The sequence below is a fragment of the Pleurodeles waltl genome, chromosome 4_2, assembly GCF_031143425.1.
Source record: "Pleurodeles waltl isolate 20211129_DDA chromosome 4_2, aPleWal1.hap1.20221129, whole genome shotgun sequence".
Taxonomy (NCBI): Eukaryota; Metazoa; Chordata; class Amphibia; order Caudata; family Salamandridae; genus Pleurodeles; species Pleurodeles waltl.
Genome location: NC_090443.1, coordinates 1,028,020,045 through 1,028,044,442, shown reverse-complemented (window position 1 = coordinate 1,028,044,442; position 24,398 = coordinate 1,028,020,045). Strand labels below are relative to the sequence as shown.

Genomic DNA, 24,398 nt, shown 5'->3' with positions numbered 1-24,398 from the left:
CCTTTCTAATGTTCAGGTTAAACCCATCTTAAGTACAAGTAAGGGCTTCATAGCAGCTGTTCAGTAGGATTTTCTAAAAGGAAATGTGAATCTATCACTTGCACGTGCTGAAAAAGGAGCGATGAAGAGAAAAACGTCTTACCGGGTCCCAGAGTGCCAGCTGTCTCTCGCTCATGCGGCTGAAGCCAGTGGTGAAGACCTTGCCATCAGACATAAAGATGGCTCTCATGGGCCGGGCTCCTTCATGGGCCTTTTCCTTCTCCTGTTAACAAAGAACAACAACTTCATAATTTTAAAGACCTACTCTGAAAAAGAATGCAAATTCACAGAATCCGTAATCAACAAGGGACATAGAACGGAACAATTTAAAAGCTGAGGAGCAGTGCACAACTTGAAGCATAAGGAAAATGTAGCTTACCCAGTAAGCATCTATTTGTGGCATGTAGTGCTGTAGATTCACATGCTGTGCATACTTCCCTCATCTAGCGTTGGGTCCAGAAGATTGCAATTAGTTTTGTTCGAAATGTCTTTCAAGTCACGAGGTAGTGACTCCTCTTGCTTGCAATGTGTATGGTCCTCGACTCCATATTCAGATTGTTTCCCCGTAGGCGGTTGTGAAGGAGTATAGTGTAAAGATAAGCAAGTGAAATGACCACGTGTGCAAATGTATATTAAGAGGCTGTAACAACCACAGGTGTCCGGAGAGGTCGGGTGGGCCAATGTGAATCTACAGCGTTACATGCCACAAATAGATATGCATACTGGGTAAGTATCATTTGATGGCATGTGTGTCTGTAGATACAGAACATGCTCTGCATAGACTGTAAAGCAGTGCCTCTGGAGAAGGGGTAGCTGACCTGTGGGTGTTACAGTACTTTAGAAAAGAGTATGTAGCACTGGCCGACTTACATTGGCTTGCTGACATGCTGTGAAATCCACACAATAGTGTTTAGTGAAAGTGTGTGATGTTGACCATGTAGCTGTCTTACAAATGTCAGGTATGGGACGTTACCTAGAAATGCCATACATGCACCTTTTTTGCCTATTGAGCGTGCCCTAGGGATAACAGATAATGATCTCTTGACTTCTGCATAACAAGTTTGGATACAATTAAAAATCCATCTTACTATACTGGATTTAGTCATAGGGTTACCTTTAAGTGGTGGAGAAAAAGCAACAAAAAGTGGTTTTGCATTCCTAAAGGTTTTAGTTCTATCAGTATAGAACATAAGTGATCTTTTCACATCTAATGTGTAGAGGGCTCTTTCAGCAACCATATCAGGTTGTGGGTAAAAAAACGTAAACTCAATAGTTTGGTTGAGATTAAATTGAGATACTACCTCTAGTAGAAATTTTGGGTTGCTGCGAAGAACCACTTTATCTATCTGGAAAAGGGGTCCTTGCAAAGTTAATGCCTGGAGCTCACTTGCACATCTTAGAGAAGTGACTGCAACTAAAAAGGCCACCTTCCTCGAAAGAAACTGCAAAGGGTATGAATGTAGTAGTTTGAAAGGTGGTCCCATAGTCTAATGAGTACCACAGTAAGGTTCCAAGAAGGGACTGGAGGTAATCTTGGTGACATCACCCTTTTAAGCCCATTGATAAGAGCCTTTATGACAGGTCTCTTGAAAAGTGAAGATCGTTGTCTGTCCTGAAGACAGTGGCTGATAAAAGTAACCTTTAAAAGTATATGCCAGGTTTGCTTTTTGCAAATGAAGAAGATACAAAATAATATTTTGGACTGACACTTGGAAAGGGTCCCAATTTTTAGAAATGGTATAGTGAACAAAGCGTTTCCACTTTGCTGCATAACATGCTCTAGTGTTAGGTCTACGTGGTTCTTTAAGAATGCCATACATTCTTGAAGTAGATTTAAATACCCACATTCTACGACTTCAGGAGCAAACTGCAAGATTCAGCTCCTTGAGATTTGCGCGCCTGATCTGACCTTGGTTCCAAGCGAGATTGTCCGTGTTGAGGGGAGGCTTCTCGTGTGGTACTGCTAATAGGTCCAGCAGGGTAGTAAACCATGTTTGTCTTGCCCATGTGGGTGCCACCAGAATTAGTGTGACAGAAGTTTGCCTGAGTTTCCGAACCACATGCGGAAGGAGGAGGAGCGGTGGAAAAACATAGGCAAATATTTCTCACCAGTTCATCAATAGGGCATTGCTCTGGGACTGAGGATGTGGAAACCTGGAGGCAAAGTTTGGGCATTTTGCGTTTTCCTTTGTTGCAAACAGATCTAGGTGTGTAAGTCCCCACATTTGGAAGTAGGGTTGAAGGACTCTGGGGTGGAGTTCCCACATCCTGCTGAAGAGGTCCGCAAAATAGTTGTGTGATCCTGGGAGGTGTCCAGTTAACAGGTAAATGTTGTAGCGAATCGCCCAGTGCCAAATTGTCTGTCCAAGGCGAGACAACTGTGATGAATGTCCATCCCCCGCGGATTTTGTAGATAGAACATGGTTTTCATGTGGTCTGTGCGAATGAAGACTACGCTGTTGATGAGATGCATCACAAAAGCTTTGAGTGCTAGATGAACAGCTAGCAGCTCCAGATAGTTGATGTGCAAAAGTCTGTGTGTGTGATCACAAAGACCCTGTACTATGACGTCTCGGAGAGGAGCACCCCATCTCGTCTGGGAAGCACCTTTTGTCAGAATGACTTGTGGAACAGGATCCAGAAATGGCCACCCTTTCAAAAGGTCGGTTTTGTTCCACCACTACACTGTACAATTGCAATGGAAGAAGCCATCATTCTCAGAAGATTCATGATTAATTTCACTGTGGCCTGTTGATTGGGGAGGAAGTGAAAAAGTTGTGCTTGTAAGTTCTGTACTCTTTGTGCATTTTGGTAAGCTATGCCTAGCTGTGTATGGATTACGGCCCCAAGGTACGGGTGAAGAGGGGTTAGATGCGACTTTTGAAAATTGATTGTGAACCTCAACTGGTGAAGCAAGTCTATTGTGGTTTGAATATGGCTGAGACAAAGAGCTGGCTTTGATTAACCAATTGTCCAGATGCACATGAATCTTCTGTCCGTGGAGGTGAGCTGCTACCACCGCTAGACATTTTGCGAACACTCTTGGTGATGTGGTGACCCCGAATGGGAGCACTTTGAATTGATAGTGCTGTCCTTCTATGACAGATCTGACATATTTGCGATGAGCTGGGTGGAAATAGGAGTCTTTTAGATCTAGTGCCGATAAAAAGTTGCCCTGTTGTAGCAAGGGTAACATCCTGGAGTGTGACCATATGAACATTTTCTGATTTGATGTAATGGTTTAGGAGTCTGAGATCCGGCATAGGTCTTAATGAGCCATCTTTCTTGGAGATGAGAAAGTAAAAGGAATACATCCCTGCTCCTTGATGATGAATAAGAATGGTTCTATTGCTCCCTTTGCGAGTAGAGATTGTGCTTCCTGTGAGAGTTTGTGAGTACAAGGTGGGATATTAGAAGGTGTGGAACTGAACTCCAGACAACAGATTACTATGTTGGACAATATCCAATACCCATTGATCTGTTGTGATTTATTGCCAGTTTTGGAGAAAGAACTGAAAGCCGCCCTCTTACAGGTGTCTGGTATCCAAAGGGTAGACGGAGTGAGTCACTGTTTAGAGACAGTAGCAGAGGCTCGAGGGCTGGTTGTTTTACCTCTACCTCTGTAATTATTTCCCTTGAGCAGCAAACACGCTTGCACGAGGTGTGAAGTTTACTCTCCTTATCAGGAGGTGGATCGTCTTGGAAATTAACACTCTTCCGAGCGTTAGTCACTACTAAAGAGTCTGCTGGAATCTGACTCCTGATGTAGATAGGGTCTGAGGCGGAGGCCTTGTATTTCTTCTCTACTTTACTCTAGGAGTAATAACAAACTCTAGCCGGATCATGAAATATGTTGTCCGCATGCCGAGCGTTAGTCACTACTAAAGAGTCTGCTGGAATCTGACTCCTGATGTAGATAGGGTCTGAGGCGGAGGCCTTGTATTTCTTCTCTACTCTAGGAGTAATAACAAACTCTAGCCGTATCATGAAATATGTTGTCCGCATGCTTTAACATTTCCTTAAGCATAGGGAGATATTGAGTTGTCTTGTGTGAGGCAGTTAGTGTTTCAAAGAGATAAACATCCTCTATAGGATCCTTATGAAGAGACATCTGATGTTAAGATGCTGCCCTCCCCACTAGTTCTTGAAAAAGAGTAGTGTCTTCAGGTGGTGAAGGTCCAGCTGGATAAGCCTCTACGTCTGTATCCATAGAGGTATCTACATCATACTGACACCAAGGGTCAATATCCGCGTTTAAGTGCTCCATGCCATATTCTGTGTCTTGTGTATCATGGAGGGAATGAGGTGCGTCTTGTGGTGAAATGTCCAAGGCGTCACCGTGAGAATGTTGCGGAGACGGAGAACGTGGTGGTTGTGGTGGGGTGATTGGTGGAGGAGATGTAGGGAGAGGTGGTTGAGCCTCTTCTACGTCCTTATCCGTTATCCCTTGTTTGATTGGAGGTGTGGGCTGTTCTAGAGCCTCCTCAAAAGTAAGTTGTCGCAGGGAAGGGGTGGAGATAACAGATTTCACGAACATCCTCCCTGCTAGGGGTGGATGTGAAGTTGCCACTGCCTGCCTTGGAGCTGTTTCATTGTATGTAGAATTGGCTCCGGTGGTGATTTTGATTCCGAGGATGTTCTGGACTTGAGTTTTTTCGGTGCCGAAGCTGGCTTACTTTTCAGTGTCAGAGTTGTCTGAGCCAAGGCAGGTAGTGTTTTCAGTGCAGAATGGGAAGTGGAAGGTTTCGGCGCTGGAACCAATGGTGTTCGGCTTAGGTTTTGGTACCGAGCCTGAGGGCAGGACATCCAAAAAACAAGTCTCTAGATGCCTGCCATGGGCAGAATGCAGTGGCGGCTCGATGGCCTTTGCTTCCAAAATGGGGAGGTTTTTGGGCGGAGCAGAGGGTGATTTACTTACGATTTGTTGACCCAGAGAGATCTGCATTTGCAGCGTCACTTCGGCCTCTGAGTCCTGGATGGAAAATGCATCTCCCTCGTCAGCTGAGGCCTCCTGAATCTCCTGCTCTGTGTCAGACATGGTGACCTGGATACCGAAAATGTTGGGCGTCACTCCATCTCCTGCCTCTGCATTTCTCTGCGATGAGCTCTTCTGCTGCCCAGAGTCTTCTTCGACCTGAAGGACTGACAGGCCTAGCAATCTTCTTCCCTATGCTCCGGTGACAAGCAGAGGTTACAGACCTGATGTTGGTTAGTCCGAGGGAATTTGGAATGACACTTCAGACAGAAATGAAAAGGCATCCGTTCTATCAGTCTTTCATCATCTGAGGTGTTAGATGGAGAAAATGGCTGCCCTAAGGACGCAGACCTAAGGGTCTCGATCGAAAGAGCTCAAATGCACCAAAGGTTTCTTCAATTCCAGAAAGCAAGGGACATGGAAAACACTATCTGAAACAATACTGACAGGTTTGGAGAGGGTTTCCGGAACGGAAGAGACTTATTACGGTCTTGAACCGGAGCTCGATGGAAACACGACAGGACCCAACAGCGGAAGAAAACAATCTGAAGATGGAGTTGAGGATCATGTGCATTACCAGCAAGAGGAGGAGTCACTCTACCTCGTGACCTGAAAGGCTTTTCGAACAAAAACAACTTGCAACCTTCCGGACCCAACACTAGATGACGGAAGTATGCAGAGCATGTGTATCTATATCCACACACGCCATCAAACATAGATTTTATAGGTGCATATCCCCCTGTGGAAGAGTGCCCCGTCCTCCGAGTAAGGCATTGCAAAAGGCCCTGTAAGTAGGATGTATGTGGTATTTGTGTCAATGGAACCTAACTGAAAGTCAGTGTAGCACTATGCAGAGCAAATGTAAAGATAAAGTAGTGTTTATAATACCTGAGCAAAGATCTGGAGCCCATAAGGGCTACCTTATTTGGTCAGAGAACCTCACTTGGAGCCGGAACACATTGCAGAGTACGGAAGAGACATGCAAAAAGAGACTGTTAGACTCAGTGCGTTCCGCACTAGCTGCAGCATCCTCAACAAGCCAGGCAGGAGTTCTGTCTGGCATCATACCAAATCATGAACACCTTTCACCACATACATGTTCATCAACAATTATTTATTCAAACTGTATTTGATGGAAGCTGCTTTTGCAACAATACAGACAAAGTGGATGGGGTAGGTGAAGGGTCACCTCAGGATGGCTACGAAACAGGCAGAAGCTGGGTCAGGTGGAAGGGTTATGTGAAGGGAAAAGTAGATGGGAGAAGCTACGGGCGGGAGATATGTGAATGTGCAGGAGAGAAGAAGAAGGTACTACAGTTATCCGCAGTAGGAGGTCATGGGTCGGATAAAGCAGGAGGAGGACAAACAAACGTTGTGGCTAGAACAAGAGCTGGAGCTGGCTCGAGGTACTGTGTAAATATGGAGGAACAGGGTGATAGCGAGTATATAACTGCAGTATGGGCTAGACAGGACTATTAGAAAGGGATACATGGAAGCTGGGCTAGGCAGGGTGGGCTGTGTGGACATGTAAGGAGATGTCTGAAACTAATATCAGGCAGGAGGGTATTAAATGACTGTGGAAGGAAGCTAAAGGAAGTGGCTGAATGGGAGAGAAGAGTTGGGGGGCTAGCACAGGTTGGACGTGGGGAGGACAGGGCATTACTATTAAATTGCAGGAGTAGATAGGCTTGGCAGATGGTACTATGTGAATAGAGAAGATGGGCTGAGCTAAAGGTACTTTGTGAATAGGATTAGGATGGAGTATGGACCGGGTAGGACAGGCCCTAAGCATGTGCAGCCTCCCAGAATCAAAGAGGGTGTAGTAAAGAGGTTGTATTCTCCAGGACACTGCACGGAAAGTAGGCTTTGCTAATACATACCGCCACAATGGTCCCACGGCGGGGATCAATGATCCGCACGCTCTTGTCCTTGCAGGAGGTGCAGAAGAGGCTTCCATTGCGGTTCCAGGAGGCATTGTAAATTATGTCTGGGTGCTGGTCCTCCATTCGATACAACTCCTCTGCTGTGCCCACATTCCAGATAATCACCACATTATCACAGCCTGTGGAGCAATAGTGGAGACCAGTTAAGATAGTGAAGACAAGAAGAGAAATGGATGAAGAGCAGAAAGCAGAGGAGGGAGGTGTGTAAAAAGAGGCATACAATTGTAGAGCAGAGTTTAGCAAGCAGCAACATTCAAATTAACACCCATGGGTCAGGCTCCTACTTGAGGGGGCACCGAAAAATGTTCCTTCCGGCTCTATCAAGACCCTGTGCAGACTCTTCTACCAATATCAAAATACTGCATCAGGACACGACACACAGGCACAGAGGGGCACGAGGCAGAAGAAAGATCAATTAAGAGTAGAATTGAAAGAGGAGAGCTAAAACTAGAGAAATAGAGGAAAAGCTACGTCACTGAAGGACAGACAGATCTGGAATGTCAGCTTATGCCATAGATTAGCACAAAGCTGTACACATGCAATGTGCAATGAAGCAGACTAGAGTAAAGCAGTATGCATGCAATGTTCTATGAAATAAGCTAGCATAAAGCTGTATGCATGCGATGTTTTATTAAACTGATTAGTAAAAAGCTGTACGCATACAATGTTCTATGAAATAGTTGTATGCATGCAATTTACTGTGTACTCATGCAATTTTCGATGAAATAGACTAGTGTAAGGCTGCATGCATGCAATGTTTGATGACTGACTACCGTAAAGCTGTATGCATGCAATATTCTACGAAAGAGACTAATGTAAAGCTGTATGCATTCAATGCACTATGCACTCATGCAATTTTCTATGAAACAGAATAGTGTTAAGGTGTACACATGCAGGGTTCAATGAAAAAGACTAGTGTAAGACTGTATGCATTCAATGTTCTATGAAATAGACTAATGTAAAGCTGTATGCCTGCAATGTTATTTGAAATAGACTTTTGAAAAGCACTTCACATGAAATGTTGTATGAAATAGACAAGTGTAAAGCTGTACATGTGCAATGTTCTATGAAATAGATTAACTTTAAAGCTGTGCGCATACAATGTTCTATGAAATAGATTAGTTTAAAGCTGTACGCATACAATGTTCTATGAAAGAGACTAGTCCAAAGCTATATACATTCAATGTTCAGACAGAGTGTCCGTCTCACCTGCACTTAGGAGCACATTTCTCGCTGTCGGGTGCCAGGTTATGATGCCCACCCGCTTGGAGTGGCCTTCCAGAGTGACCACAGGCTCAGTCAGTGGTGCCACAAGGCCGTTCTCAGGAATCTGCCACACCTGGAGAGAGTAGATGGCAATGTTACACACCTGATGTACTATGTGGAAGCCACCATGGCGCTGCACATTGGAAACAACTTACCATGACGCTACAGTCCTCTGAGGCGCTGGCAATAACCTCATCATTGTGGGGACACCAGTCAATGTCCAGGACAGGCCCGGTGTGCCCACATACAGTGGGGTACGACTTGTCAATGCGGCCAGTCTGGGAGAGAGGGAGAAAATTATGACATGGTTGAATATTTAGCTTTGCACTCTACAGGTGGTCAACTCACATGTTTGGTACAGCAATGCACAGGCTCCTAACTGTATGGGTTTCATAAGATAGACTGAGGTAAAGAACCTATCACCAGCTGGCTGAGCACAAGACGGGGTGGGTTTAGGCGTTAGAGTGCAGCACACGCAGCCTGTCACCTCTAGCTTTGGCTACACCCAAGGGATCGGGCGGAGGACACAGAGTGCATTGCCTTTATACCGGATTGACACAGCCCTCCAGACCAGGATGGGCTTAGGTTATAGTTATGTGCATTAGGAGCACCACCAGCACTGAACTGTCGCAGGGGCCACAGAGCCCATCACCTTTACAGTGGATTGAACTCTCTAGGACTAGATGGGCTGAGGCGTTAGCCCACTCACAGCCTGCTAGCTCTTGGAATATTCAAAAGGGTGTGTACATTTTATGGTTTCCAAGAAGACATATACCCTAGGGGACGAAACACGTGTCGGCTGTTGCTTCTCAAGTCTGTTATAATAAACATTCACTGGAATCACTGACTTGACTCAGCGCATTAATCAAAAACACTTTGACAGCGTGAAGATTTGAACGTACATACTAGACTTATGGTGGGCCTACCAATCTTTTTTGAAGTCTTAAGCATCTCCATTGAGGTGAATTGGTCCATACCTCATTTGGTAGCCCACAACTGGATGAAATGGGCATTCTATTAAATGAGAGGGCTGGACCACTGGAGCAATGTTTTTCAGCTCTATGAATATGTGGCCCAGGAGTGGCTCAGGTATAAAAGGGGGAAGGAGTGTTTAGGACACAGCAGCTCAGAGACACACAGGGAGAGGATGAACTTTTACTGCTAAACTTCAGGGATACTGTGCCTATCTCCTCTAGGAATGGCCACTCATGTCTACTACTGGGTGGAGAAAACAAACCACATCTCTCAACCTATCGTATAGTTCAGTTTGACAAACTGAAGAGACAGGGATAGAAACTGCTTTAATGTCTGAAGCGGCTGTCACAGGCTCGGGGAGTGCTGCCAGAGAACACTGATGTAGCTGTAGCAAAGACAACTGAGCACTGAAGCCTTGAAAGTAAGTGATAAAACTGATAGCAGCGGTCGTTTGTAGTGTAACAGGCGCTTGCTCACCAGAGGCAAAGGAATGACCATGACCATGACCGTTCCTCTCGCATGCACAGCCTACTTCGTATGACAGCGCCCTCTCACCTGCTGGCAGTCACCATGCAGCCATGGCACTGCTGGGTGTCTCAGGGCAAGAAAATAATGCCAAAGCAATTTCTAAGACCGGGGCCCCACCCAGTGACCTCCTATGAGAACACACTTAGGCACAGAATACAAAGAGAAAGCAATGGCAGTGGTCTTACGACACTCAACACTGGACCAAGACTCCACTGGCGTGTGACCAGAACATACACTGTAGGAGGTGTTCCTCTCCCCCACCCTTCAAAGGGAAGGACACCCGGGGAAGCACTCAGCACTGATGGAAAGGATAAAAAAGCAAGGAGCTGGTGCGTGGTATGTAATGGATGTATATTTAATACCCCTACAACAGGAGAAATTGGGATGGGGCTCAATCCTGGCTCTCTGAACCCTAGGGCCAAGACCCAGAACAGCTCTGCCAATACACCTCAATGCAGCCTGCAGTTATTTCTGCTTGTTCATTATTAAAAAGTGACCTCCAGCAGACAGGAGCAGCGGCCAAGGCCCACAACTCCCCGTCTCATTGATTTAGCTGCGGCTGGAGGGAGTTTCTGCAGATCAAGGGGCTCGAGCAACGAACCCCACCACCTTGGAGATCCTGATCTGAACTTCCAATGCTGACCGCCACCGCAGCCTCTTCATACAACTCTGCATGTATAAGCATACTGGGCACTGCTGCTTTCTCACCTTCCATCTTGCACACTGGATTTTTTTTTTTTTTTTTACCATGCCTCCATTCTTTTTTCACTCTGAACATCTGGTGTTTGACTTCTGCAATGCCTCTGGTCACATAAATAGCCCATGCAATATATGTGTAGGAAGCTGGCTCTGTATATGCTACATCAAAATGATATAGTGTGCAGAGTCCAGGGGTTCCGCAGAGGCTTGACAGAGGCAATAATAGATAATACTAATGCTCTATTTGTGGTAGGGTTGTCGAACAGTTAGGATTATCAGAGGGTAGTGTTAGGCATTTATTGTACACACACAAGCAATGCCTTAGCTGAAGACCAATAGGATTTTACATAGAAAATCCGCTCAGAAGTAAATACTGTTGCTGGTAAGTACTTAGCATAGACATCAATGTCACTTTGTTTCATTTTAGTCAAATAAACAGTTTTTAAGAAAACAGAGAATATCTATTTAAAAGTGGACACTGCATTTTCAGAACAGTTCCTGGGGGAAGAAAATAAAGTAGAGTTTTAGAGATAAGTACACACATACAGTTCCAGTATCTGGGTTATAGGTAGTCCACCACTAAGGGTTCAAGTCAACCCCAAACACCCACCACCAGCAACACAGGGCCGGCCGGGTGCAGAGGTCAAAGTTGAGCAATTTTAACGTGGGCTCCTATGGAGACAGGGGGTACTCGGAATTCGGTCTGCCAGCAGGTAAGTACCCGTGGCTCGGAGGGCAGACCAGGGGGGATTAAAGGGGCACTGGAGGGGCCCCAAGTAGGCACCAGTCCCACACCCTCAGAAGCACTGGGACAGCTGGGTGCAAACAGGGCGTCTGGTTTCTAATTAAACTCTATGATGGGACCCCGGGGCTCACTCGAGCGCTGCAGGCGAGGTCCCGGAGGGGAGTGGAGGGAGGGATGTCTCGGGCACACCACTGGTCAGACAGGGAAGAGGGCCACCTGTTGATCATCGCTGCACCGGGTGTTGATTTCTCCAAGGCATGGGGGCTGCGGGTGCTGTGGGTCGGTCCTTTGGCACCGGTTAACTTCGTCCAGGGCAGTCGCGGTCAGGGCGGTCCTCAGGATTCCCTCTGTAGGCATTGTTGTGGAGGGGTGGAGAGGTCAACCCAGGGTGGGCACTTGGTTGCCGTCGCCGGGGGGTCCTTTCTGGTTGGTTGGGCCACCTGGACTCGGGCAGTGGGCATCGGGTGCAGAGTGGTTAGGACTCCTACTTCTGGAGTGAGGTGGGAGTCCTTCAGAAGAGGTTTCTTCTTCTGTTCTTCTTTGGACAGGGCCAAAGTCCACGGGAGTTCTTGATCCTCTGTGATGCAGGCAGTCCTCTGGAGGTTTTTCAGAAGTCGCTGAACCTGCATGACGCGTCGCTTTTCTGCTGCGGGTTCTTTGAAGCAGGAGACAGGCCGGTACGGCTGGGACCAAGTCAGTTGTCTCCTTTCCATCTCTACTGAAGATTTTGCTAAGCAGTCCTTCTTGTGAGGTTGTCAGGAATCTGACTAGCTTGGTTCAGGGAGCCCTTACATACAAGATTTAGGGGCGTTTTTAGGGTTAGAGGGCAGTAGCCAATGGCTACTGTACCTGAGGGTGGCTACACCCTTCTGGTGCCCACCCCCTTTGGGGAGTGGGGCACATTCCTATTGCTATTGGTCCCTGTCCTCCAAACCAAGAGGGAGGATTCTACAAGGAGGGGGCCACTTCAACTCTGGACACCTTAGGGGCAGTCCTGGCTGAGGTGAGGAATCCTCCTTGTTTTTCCCAATTGTCCCTCCGGACTTGCCACCAAAAGTGTGGCTTTGTCTGGGGGAGGCATCTCCACCAGCTGGAGTGCCCTGGAGCATTGTAACACGAGGCCTGAGCCTTTGAGGCTCACTGCTAGGTGTTACAGTTCCTGCAGGGGGTAGGTGTGAAGCACTTCCACCCAGAGCAGGCTTTGTTTCTGTCCTCAGAGAGCACAAAGGCTCTCACCCCAGGGGGTCAAAAACTTGTCTCTGTGGCAGGCCGGCACAGACCAGTCAGTCCTGCACTGAAGAATTGGGTAAACTACAGGGGGCATCTCGAAGGTGCGCTCTGTGTGCATTTTTTAATAAATCCAACACTGGCATCAGTGTGGGTTTATTATTCTGAGAAGTTTGATACCAAACTTCACAGTATTCAGTGTAGCCATTATGGAACTGTGGAGTTCGTTTTGACAAAATCCCAGACCATACTTAATATGGCCACACTGTACTTACAATGTCTAAGAATGGACTGAGACACTGTAGGGGCATATTGCTCATGCAGCTATACCCTCACCTGTGGTATAGTGCATCCTGCCTTAGAGCTTTAAGGCCTGCTGTAGGGGTGACTTACCCATGCCACAGGCAGTGTTTTGTGTACATGGCATCCTTAGGGGGATGCCATGTCGACTTTATCTTTTTCTCCCCACCAACACACTCAATCTGCAATGGCAGTGTGCATGTGTTAGGTGAGGGGTCCCTTAGGGTGGCACAACACATGCTGCAGCCCTTAGGGACCTTCCCTTTTCACAGGCCCTTAGTACCACTGGTATCTTTTACAAGGGACTTATCTGTGTGCCAGGGGTGTGTCAACTGTGAAACAATGGTTCATTTTTTGTGAAAGAACACTGGTGCTGGGGCCTGGTTAGCAGGGCCCCAGCACACTCTCAGTGAAGTCAGCATCAATATGAGGCAAAAAGTGTGTGGGAGGGTTGGGGGGGGGGGTAACTGCAACAAGGGCTATTTTCCTACAATATGGTTAGGTAAAAGGACCCCTCTGCAACTACACACACACAGACAACGGCGTGTAATTTCAAATTCTATTATTTTCCTAGCAACCTGTGCCACAGAGCACATTTCTATATAAAATACAGAAAAACTTTAGGTTTGTAACATTTGAGAGCCAGACACCTACAAAACAATACAGAAATAGATCATCTAAGCTGAAAAGCCCACTGGTGATCTTAAACTGTCATTACGTAGCGCCTTGATATCATTTTTGAGAGCTGGGACATATTCTGCTAAAGGTCAGCTGAAATACACCCTGAAAGGTATACAGGCTTGTGTCACATCACTCAACCATGCGTTTCTGAGCACATTCCGAAGTGCTCAGTATGTGAGAAGGAAAGTCCCTGTGGGCCACCAAAAGGGACATCTGTGTTCGGAATTAAATCCTTAGCATATTTCTTTTTCATAGAATGGCACCATGTGCCCCCGGCGAGGCACTACAGGAGGCACGGACCAAGTGCTGGATGAAGAGGGATTTCCTCTGTAGTGCTGAAATGGATACCAGGGGTGGAGCTGGGAGGAGACACTAGGCAGTTTAAGGAGGGAATCATAATTTTGGTTTCTGGATGCTTGAACATACATAACACTTTTGTGGCTACAACACGTGCCTCGAGGATAGGAACTACATCACATAGCTGAAAAACTGAACCCTGTGGATTTCATTAGGATTGGCTAGGCCTCATCACAAATGGCACATTGGTTTAAATTTGGCCCACCTTAAGGTGAATCTGCACGGAACTGAAGCGCAAAGACCCCCCAACCAGAAAGCACGAGAGAAAGGTGTCTCCAATTCTGCCTTCAATTTCTGTAGCTGCATTTTGCAACGGGACTGGTTGTGTGAGCCTCCTGCAGACTTACAGCACTAACACAGGCAGGGTGCTGCCAAGAAGCCACCTGCCAGATCATGGAAGTTCTGTGCCCCAGGGTGTCAGAGGTCCTAGGAACAGAGGAAGCTGATGCCTGGAAGACTATCAAAGGACCGGCTGGAACAGGTGTTTTTTGTGGACCTGAATGAAGAGTCGTAGGAATCCTCCTACAATGGGCCCCCCCGAATGGAGTTTATGGAGCGAGTCCTTAAGATCTGGGGATTCTACTTCAAATTAGCAATGCTAGCAAAGTGACTGAAAAGTTTTATTTCTGGAGGACGGAGACGCTTTCCCTCATGGGCAACAAGGAAAGTTTTACTCCTGGAAGAGAGGGACAACCTGGCAAGACAGTCTACCTCTGTGGCTTCAAGCTTAACAATTTTTCCAGCTCAAGGCTTTTTTTTAGTTGCAGGCTCTGGAGTCATGCCTACACTTCTGGCTACAGCTTCTAGGCTTCGCTACTGAAGAAATGTTTCCTAGCTCAAATCTCAAAAACTTTCAGCAAGACAAACCATCAACCTTCATCTGGCTGCAGTCTCTCCTATGTCAGCCACAGAGAATGCCTGGATTCCCCTACTACACTGTAGGGAAGACAAAAACATTCTGCCTTTTATATTTCACGCAGGAGAACACTGAATGTGTTAGGGTGTTTCTTCATAACTCGCGATTGTTTTTCCACGGTTATTGCGACAACTTCTTATTACTTTTTTGCCTTTTCTACTAAAGTGACTTTGACCTGTTGAAATATTTGCTCACATGAAGGTCACACGGCTTTTGTCCAGCTACTGTGGGTGAGCCCAAACTTCCAGTGAAACCCATGTCCCCAAGTGGGACAAGAGATGCGTGATCCTTCTGTTTACAGACCGCAAGGGACTTTCAGCACAGGCACTTACCTCCTGTGTGCAGCACTTAAGTTATTACCACCGATCCCAGCCTTGGAATAGGAATTTCAGGAAACCCTTTAAAATTGCCTTACAATATTCATGATTATGACTAATGTGACCAAGTCAAATATTACAGGACAGATCAAGGCCTAATCAGAGCGCGGCTTGTGTGCTCCATAGTGAACCGGAAACCATCACATTTCTTGAAATCCAATAGAACTAATATTCCCCCAGAAAAAGCCCTAGGACGAAACGTGTTGAGTCTTCGTAACCGTTCAAAAAACAGACTTATGTATGGCAAAATGTGCATATCAAATCACAGTAAACAATATTACAAATAGTGAAATAAATGCATCATCTCTATTTGATTTTCGCAGTACTAATCATATTTTGAATTCTGAGAACCTTTTGAGGACATATGCCTATGATCTGTGTGTGAATTATATTAAGTGGGGTATGCCTACTTCATCTATACAGTCCCAAAGTGGGTCAGTCTGGTGGGCCTTGTTGGAGCTCAATCATCTTATGTCAAGACTGTTGTCTCTGTCTCAGATTCTCTCCACACAAACAGAGCTGTTCCTACTCACATGCTAACAATGGGTATTTCGAGGACCTCGCTTCCAAAGCTCAACATGCTCATATTGAGTGTTAAGGCGACAGTGGGAAAAATCTGAAGTGAAGCCTTACACATAGATGAAGAAGACCCAACTATTAGGACTTTGTCAGATCAGGCTGGATTGCCCAATACCCCTTTACACCAAACTTTGTAACTAAGAGAAGTGCGAATTTGCCTAGGTTAGGTGCCATGAAGAATTACACTGCTATCAGTGTGTTTTCATGTATTTGTTTTGCTCTATGACTCATGCAAATAAATGTATCATTTAGCATTCAGACAAACACCACAGAACTTTTCACATAAGCTTCAATAAGCATGCCTTTATACAGTACTTTAGTAGATGTACTTGCGCCTTCTTGAGATGAAGAACCATTAAGCCCCTGCATCAGCACACACACACAGCATCTCATTGTTACCTTCCTAGGATGCAGAACCACTAATGCCCTGCATCGGCACACACAATGCATCTAACTCAACTTCCTGACATGCAAAACCATTAAGGCCCTGCATCAGCACACACAATGCATTTCACTCTTACCTTCCTGAGATGCAGAACCATTAACACCCTGCATCAGCAAACACAATGCATCTCACTCTTACCTTCCTGAGATGCAGAACCATTAAAGCCCTGCATCAGCACACACAATGCATTTCACTCTTACCTTCCTGAGATGCAGAACCATTAAGACCGTGCATCAGCACGCACAATGCATCTCAGTCTTACCTTCTTGAGATGCAGAACCATTAAAGTCCTGCATCAGGGCACACAATGCACCTCAATCTTATCTTCCAGAGATGCAGAATTATTAAAGCCCACATCATCACAAACAATGCGCCTTAGTCTTACCTTGCTGAGAGGCAGGACCATGAATGCCCCACCTCCGCTGGCCTCTATGATGATTGCGACAAACTTGGGGTTGACTGCACAGAAGGTGCTGTCCCAGGTGACCCTGGAAACGCGGATATCATCGTAACACTGGTCGTTCTTCACTGCCTGCCCAAAGACGTGGCGGAATTTACTCTGACGCACCACCTTCCGGAAGGACATGGCTGTAAGAAAACAACACAGAATGGATGGTCACCATATGAGACAAGGAGAGTAGATACAGACACTGAAAAGGAGACTCATGGGAAGAACAGAGAGAAGGATATTCATGGAAATAGAAGGGCAGCAGAAGACAGGAAATGGGGGAGGAAACAAGAAGTCAGTGAGTGAGCAGATAAATATAAATATAGAGAAGCAGAAATGCAGAAGACATTGTTTGAGAAGATGTAGATGGGATGCAGCAATAACAGCAGGAACGGGTAGAGTGGGGACAGAGAATGAAAGCAATCAGAACGAGGTGCAGACATACAGAGAAGATGATAGGCAGACTGGGGAAGGGAAACGAAACAGCCACTGGAGGGACAACAAATGATGCAAAGCAGAACATGGGGTGTTCAGACTAAAAGCAGTACAGATAAGGGCAGCGTGCTAAAGGAATAATGGAGGAGGAAGCAAAACTGCTGACACGAGAGGGGCAGAAACAGCAGAAGTGTTCAAGAAGCAGAGAGGAACAGACAAGAGTGAGAGAGATCAGAAACTGCACAGAATAAGGGGTTGGCAAGGGGCAGAAACTGAATAGCTCGGGGAACGAAAACAGGCAGACCATAGACAGCAGCAAATCCAGAGTGAAGAGAGGGTAACCAAAGGTAAAGCGTGCTGAAGGGATGGAGACAGGGAATATAGAGTGTTATGAGAGGATGAAAGAAAGATTAAAAAAATACTAGAAAGAAAGGAGTTAAAACAAAAGAGTAGGTTCTGTTGGCTAGAAGGCGGTGGAAGCCTAAGCATAGGGAGAGTCAGACTAGGGGGCAGCAGGGGTACCTGCCAAGGAAGAGGGGCGCGCAGGAGGGGGGCTAGGCTACCTGCGGCGGAAGGCAGCAGAAAGAGAAGACCATAGGAACCTGCAGAGGAAGGACACGCAGGAAGAGAGCTGGGGTACCCTGTGAAGGAAGACGGCAGACAGAAGAGCAGGGGTACCTGCAGAGGAAGGGCACCCAGGAAGAGAGCTCGGGTACCCTTAGAGGAAGGGTGCACAGGAGGAGAGCTGGGGTACCCTGTGAAGGAAGACGGCAGACAGAAGAGCAGGGGTACCTACAGAGGAAGGGCGTGCAGGAGGAGAGCTGGGGTACCCCGTGGAGGAAGGATAGTCAGAGGAGGGCAGGGGTACCTGCAGAGGAAGGACTCGCAGGAGGCGAGCTGGGGTACCCGCAGAGGAAGGACTCGCAGGAGGCGATCTGGGGTTACCTGCGGAGGAAGGGCGCGCAGGAGGAGATCTGGAGTACCCGTGGAAGGAGGAGGTCAGGGGTACCTGCAGAGGAAGGACACGCAGGAGGAGATCTGGAGTACCCGTGGAAGGAGGAGGTCAGGGGTACCTGCAGAGGAAGGACTCGCAGGAGGAGATCTGGGGTACCTGCGGAGGAAGGGCGCGCAGGAGGAGATCTGGGGTACACGTGGAAGGAGGAGGATAGACAGTGGAGACTTAAAAGGGTGTCTGAAGAGGAAGTGGGACAGAGAAGCGACCGGTGGGGGAAGGTCACAGACAGGAGAGGGCAGGGCTGCGGACGAGGGTAAAGCACGTCCACATTTCTTCATGAAGCGCAGGGTGTGTTTTAGAACCGCTACTAACAAGGAATCCACCCACTTTGCACCCTGCCCCGAGCAAGGTCTGGCCAGAGAAGCCTTCGGGAAACTAAATGAAGCTTGCCGTCCAAAATTAGAATGTGTCAGCGTGACAGCAGCTACCTCTAGGTGGGTTTTTGAACTACAGTCCTTCAATCAAGCAGGCCATATCTCCGAGAAGCACAGCATCCTGGGAGGGACATGCGGTGAGGGCAGACAGACACGCAATGACAGAGACAAGTGTTCCCAAAGTAAGCAGCCAGGCTGCATAAAGTGACAAGTGAAGGGCAAGAAGTGCCCGCGTCTCCCTCACAACTGCTGATGGCCCGGACTCCTGAATACCGTAGGAAGCAAGCGGCTCAGGCACATTCGAGAGCTGAGCCATGACGACGACTGGAAGAATGTCCTCGCCATCTGAACAACTGCAAGCATCAGAAATCCCTAAATGGAAACAAGTCGGAGCATCCCAAGGAGCCACGAGGCAGCTGCGCCTTCAGGAGAGCGGGCTGCTCGGCAAGGCTTTCATGGCAAACAACACATCAAAACAGCAACAAAAAACGAAATACAAAAAGAAACAACGAGAACTAAGCTGGATACAGAATGCATTCCAGCCCCGCTCATGGCCAGAGACAGAGAAACAAACAGGGCAGAGACCAAGGGAGGCAGGGAAACAAACAGGATAGAGCCTAAGGGAAACAGGGCAGACAGAGCCCAAGGAAGGGAGGGAACCAAACAGGGCAAGGAAGGCGGGGAACAAACAGGGCAGAGGCCAAGGGAGGCAGGGAAACAAACAGGTTAGAGGCTAAGGGAAACAGGGCAGACAGAGCCCAAGGAAGGGAGGGAGGAAACCAAACAGGGAAAGGGAGGGAGGAAACCAAACAGGGCAGAGGCCAAGGGAGGCAAGGAACAAACAGGGTAGAGGCTAAGGGAAACAGGGCAGACAGAGCCCAAGGAAGGGAGGAAACCAAACAGGGCAAGGGAGGCGGGGAACAAACAGGGCAGAGGCCAAGGGAGGCAGGGAACAAACAGGGTAGAGGCCAAGGGAGGCAGGGAACAAACAGGGTAGAGGCCAAGGGAGACTGGGAAACAAATAGGGCAGACAGAGCACAAGGGTGGCAGAGAAATAAAGGAGGCAGAGGACAAGGGAGGCAGAGAAATAAAGAAGGCAGAGGCCAAGGGAGGCAGGGAAACAAACAGGGAAGAGAGAGGACAGTCAGTATTTAAGGCTAAAATGGTGTTAAAGGACTATTATGCTTGCACATTATCCAGACAGTGCCCGCCTCATATGGTCAGGACAGTGAAGAGAATGGCATATGAAGCGGTAACGTGAAAGGTCGTCGCAAACCAACACCGAGGCAACAAATGAGTGGCACATGTCAAACTATATCAAGTATATATGTTGGAAGAGGAGTAAGAGAGCGCTCAAGAGGCAGTAATGTGTGGTCTAGAGGGCAAAGGGTGGGTTTATCACGTGGTACCCAACAAACAGGAAAAAACAGAAAGCCACCATAACACTTCCCGCAAACACACAATCTGCCTACCAACTGCAAACAGAACAAGCATTTACAATGAAATGGTCTCGCATTTGCGCGAGTCAGCGCAATTTGCGTTGTAAACTTCTAACCGGACTTTTCTTGACACAACTTGAAAATCAAAAGTAAAACAGTTTCACATGAGAGAGCCGATTCAAAGCGCCATGGCCGCCATAAGCATCAGCGATAAGGAGACACACAAAAGGAAAAAGAAGTTCGCTCGCAGTCAAACATAGCGGCAAAAGTGCAATTAGCCATTTAAAAGGGGCTATGGCCAAGTCGGTAACCAAACTTCCCCAAGGAGGGACAAACACAAACCATTTACCAATGATAAATTATTTTTGAAGTGGAAGCCCACGAACGAGTGGTACTGATGGACGTGAGGGGGCGTTGTTAAAAGCCCAGATACATACCAACACCTCGGAAAAGCAGCGCATGCATGCTGCTATGCTCGACCTAAAAACCGCAACCAAAATAAAAACACAAACGCAGAATCTGAAGAGGCACAAAAACTGACAAATCCGAAATATTAGGATTTAGTGTACTGCATGTACACAAATGACATGCGTGCACATATGCAGAGCAAACTGTTGCCATGCGCACGCCCACAGTCGTACGCACATACAGTTCAACACCCATACAGGCAACCGGGCAACCCAAGCATTTATACAGCAAAACATGTGCAAGGTCATTTGCAGCCCTATGACTGGGGGAGAGGGGGATGGGAACAACCAATGTTTAGTGCTCCATTGCTTGCCAGTTAGGCACACGCTACACAGATATCTCCATATAATAAAACATGTGTGCAGGCATTCATTGAGACAAGCAACACGCGTACAGATGGCCATACAAATGCACTGCTTCACACATACACTCCAGTACAGGGGCACATGTCACACACAAGGACAGGCATGCATACCTCATGCCACGAATGAAACCTTCAAGCACTCCTACAATCTTGGCCAACCATATTTTACATGCTAGAATTTTAAACCCCTGCGTGTAAAGGTAAGACCCCCAACCATGGCCCTCAGTTTTCCCAACTAAAATGGGAAACAATATTTCCTCGACAGACAACCCCACATATATTTCGAAGAAACTGTAAATGGGCAGTAACATTTAATCAAAAATCACCTATTGAACCAAATACAAAAGGTTGAGCACATCATTTTCATGCACACTTTCACTAAAAGCAGAGCACATGGAGAATCTCGGTTTCAATCTGATCAGCTGGAAAAAACTTGGCAGAGCCTGGAAGCGACCAATAATGGAGGTAATCTATTAAGTGTCATCAAAGCACTGCGCTAAAGTACCTGCTCACAGGTACGAGTGACAAGAAGCGGAAGGCTCGGCAATCCTTAGGGTTGTGCAGATTAGCTGTGCGGATTCAACCTCGTCACTGGCAGATCACTGCATTCGTCAGCAATGAGAGTTCAACTCACTGAGCCATCCTACAGGCCAAAATCAGTACCTTCAGGCCTAGCAAGATCTCGCCATGCTTTAAAGAGGGTTAAAAAATAAACACTAAGCTATGGGGAAACAAGAAGTGATTTAATGTCAATCCTTTTGGTTGATGCTGCCTAGAAAGAATTCAGACAACAGACAAGTCAGCTTGACCACAGAGGTTAATGCATCATAAACCAGGCTACAAGTAAATCCAGGTGTAACCTCCAGTCCGATGAATTAACGTCAACATTTTTAACACTTTTTAAACCAGCTGGACCGTCGGCATCGACCAACCCTGATAAAACATGCATATGTCGATCTAACTATAGTTACAATTAAATCCAATTTAAAAAATAAGAAATATTCAAAACAGCGATGAGTAAACAGTTAAACAGAAAAGGACTGTGTTAAAAAGATAGTGCCCAGTCAAAAGCCAAGAGTTGAAAGGGCAAATTCTAAAATAAAGCTATTACACAGTGTTACACTGTCGCAGAAAAAACATGTTTAGCAAAAAAAAAAAATAGGTCACCTCCAACTCAGCTACACGCCGACCACACGACCTGTAAAGTTAGGAACACGAGAAAAGCATGCCAGGATAGTTCAACGGCACTGAGAAGGAGATACCAGCTGGGAGACAACCCATGCTAGCTGCATGCTGCTTCCATCCCTCAGAACAGCCCTGCAAAACGTAACCCAGGACAGTTAAGGAAATACAAAAGTAATGGGGAATAAAAAGCAATCATGCATTTCAGGGCTAAATTGTCAGTAAAAAGACCAACATGCCAACTATCATGGGACACGTCCTAGGTAACGCAAAACACCCACTGGAAGCCCAAGCAGAGATAGAAACCAGCGTCATGCAACTGAGCACAACTGTTGCAAGAGGGCACATATCTCAAGAGGGCACATATCTGAAGATGACAGCTGGTCTTCGTAAAAAACCACCACAGATCCACCCCAAAACTTCAAGACGAGGACAGCTCAGAAAGAAAGAAGGAGATGTAAGACGCTAGGAACCCAAACACTGGCGCACCCCAACACATGCAAGGGAGCCAATGATCTTACAAGATATGGACAGCTTCCTACAAGGGGGCACTTCACTGTCCCCCCTCAGACAACGTGGCACCAGCCTGACCCCTGGGAGTCCACATCACAGAAACAAAGTGATGCTGAAGGGCTCTCCTCTCTCCGCCCTCTGTCACAGCTCTGATCATGGGTCGCTCTCACGTCCCTCCTCTACTCCCTGCCATTTCATTTTATTCCTTCATCTATGACCAACGCTTTCACATCCATGACACAACTGCACAATCACTGCTTAAAAGACACAACCCGGCACCGATGCTGATTAAATCAGCCCCTCTGGCTATATCAGAGATGTACCTAGAAACATAATTGGTATTTCATAAATGACGCTTTTTGTAGTCAGTTTGGAGTGGGTGGTGGTCCGGTGTCTTGGTGGTGTATGCACCTTGGACAAACAGTTCCTGTTCTGACTTCCTCAGAGCGGGACACTTGCAGCAGTGGCCCCCACTCCCCGAGCACTCCTGCTCATTGTTACGACAATAGAGTTAAGTACTTCAAGCACCTGCACCCCAGGACATAGCAGCCACATCTCGGTTCAGAAGATTCACGCAGTGCTCTGGTGTTGTCTTCTCAACCCACCCTCCTCCCACTAGCCGGCTTCACATGAGCTTTGGTCCTGCTTCTACTCAGCTGAGGGATAAGTACGCTGTGGGAAATTTAGTATCTGGAGAGGGAAGGGATATGCTCATCCCAGGGACTAGAGCCTTCCTGTTAGTCTAAAATGGCATCCAGCCTATTTTCTAATTAATCCCTACATTCGACTCCCTGCTATATTACTCCATCAAGTATGGCCGGACTCTATGTGTCAGACTAACAATGACACCCACCTCAAATATGGTGTATTGTATCTCTCACGCACACCGCTCCATCAGGGGCTGGACATTCAGGCCAAGGGACTGACTCTTACTTGGTGGTGAAGAGCCATCAGATTTTTAGGTTTGATGAGACCAAAAGTGAACTTCTGCTCATCACCTTGGATGGTTCTACTCAAAGCGACGCTATAAGACATCCAGTTATGGGTCCAACATCTCAGCTGGACAAGGCAGTTCTAACCTTGGTATTTATAATGATTACCATTGGCTTTGGACATCCAGGTGCCAAGAGCGGTTGGCATTAATTCTTATAAGACTACTGCTCTACAGTGGAACACATCTACACGCTCTCTGTGATACATGCCTTAATTAGGTTCAGGTTAGACCTGGCCTCTCCATTTAAAATGTTCCACTGTCTTTAGCTAATGCAGAAAGCTGAAGTTGGTTAAGAGGCTTTCAAGAAACGGCTACACAAACCCAGTACTTGGATCTCCTCCCTGCCTTCCTATCACCAGCATCGTCTACCTGAAGCCATGACAATTCTGCATTAAGCTTTGCAACAAATGACCCCCTCACTTTGAGCTTCTAAATTTGTCAGGTATCCTTCAGTTTGAGAGTGGCACTCTTTCAACAATGTCTTCTTGTACTTCATAAGATAACCTTTGTTTAGCCTAATTTGAAGACTTTTAGAAAGTTATGATGGTCCTCTGTTTTTATCAAAGGCCCCTTTTCGCCTCTAACCAAGATTCTGCTGCTCTTCCTGTATTATTTTTGGTGGTAGATGTTGTGTTTCAGCCAGTGCCCAGAAGCTCAGTGAACAAACAGTTTATAAAATAAATATAACATACCCTCATGTGAAGCCTAATTTAAGGATTGGTCCTACTGTGAGAAGGGCACCCATCATGGCCCTTTGCTGTACTCAGTCTGGGAGAGATGGCTACTCTCCTTGCTGATGAGGCTGGTGGCACGTTGATGCTCGACTACTCTAATTTTTGTTAGGGATCATAGATAAGCAGCTGACATGTTTTATGAGAGGTGTAAGACACACTGCACTAACTGTTTTGAAGGGCCGCCACCTGCTGGATGCTACCCAGTGCTTCTAACATCACAAGCTGGCTAGCTGGCATGATTACCACAAAGCAGGAAATGCCTACTGTGAACTGTTTGATGCCAGGTGCCGAACAGAGGATGTGTGGTTGGAATTCAGAGATTACACAGACAAAAAGCCTAATTATTCAGCCTCTGCCCGACAGAGCTCTGCATCATTCTC

At 46.8% G+C, this 24,398-nt stretch overlaps 1 protein-coding gene across 2 annotated transcripts in view; it reads right to left on the bottom strand.

Moving 5' to 3' along the window:
* CORO1B (coronin 1B) overlaps window positions 1-24,398 on the bottom strand; it is an 81,602-nt gene that overhangs the window by 36,680 nt on the left and 20,524 nt on the right. The window contains exons 1-6 of one of the 2 annotated variants that reach the window (XM_069232923.1): window positions 18,009-18,088; window positions 16,438-16,640; window positions 8,379-8,501; window positions 8,167-8,296; window positions 6,895-7,076; window positions 143-262 (exon numbers count right to left, since the gene is read on the bottom strand). In XM_069232923.1, coding sequence (XP_069089024.1) covers window positions 143-262; window positions 6,895-7,076; window positions 8,167-8,296; window positions 8,379-8,501; window positions 16,438-16,638 — 756 coding nt within the window. In that variant the 5' untranslated portion in view covers window positions 16,639-16,640; window positions 18,009-18,088. Of the gene's footprint in view, window positions 1-142; window positions 263-6,894; window positions 7,077-8,166; window positions 8,297-8,378; window positions 8,502-16,437; window positions 16,641-18,008; window positions 18,089-24,398 lie in introns of those variants that run through there. The other variant, XM_069232922.1, reaches the window with a different exon arrangement.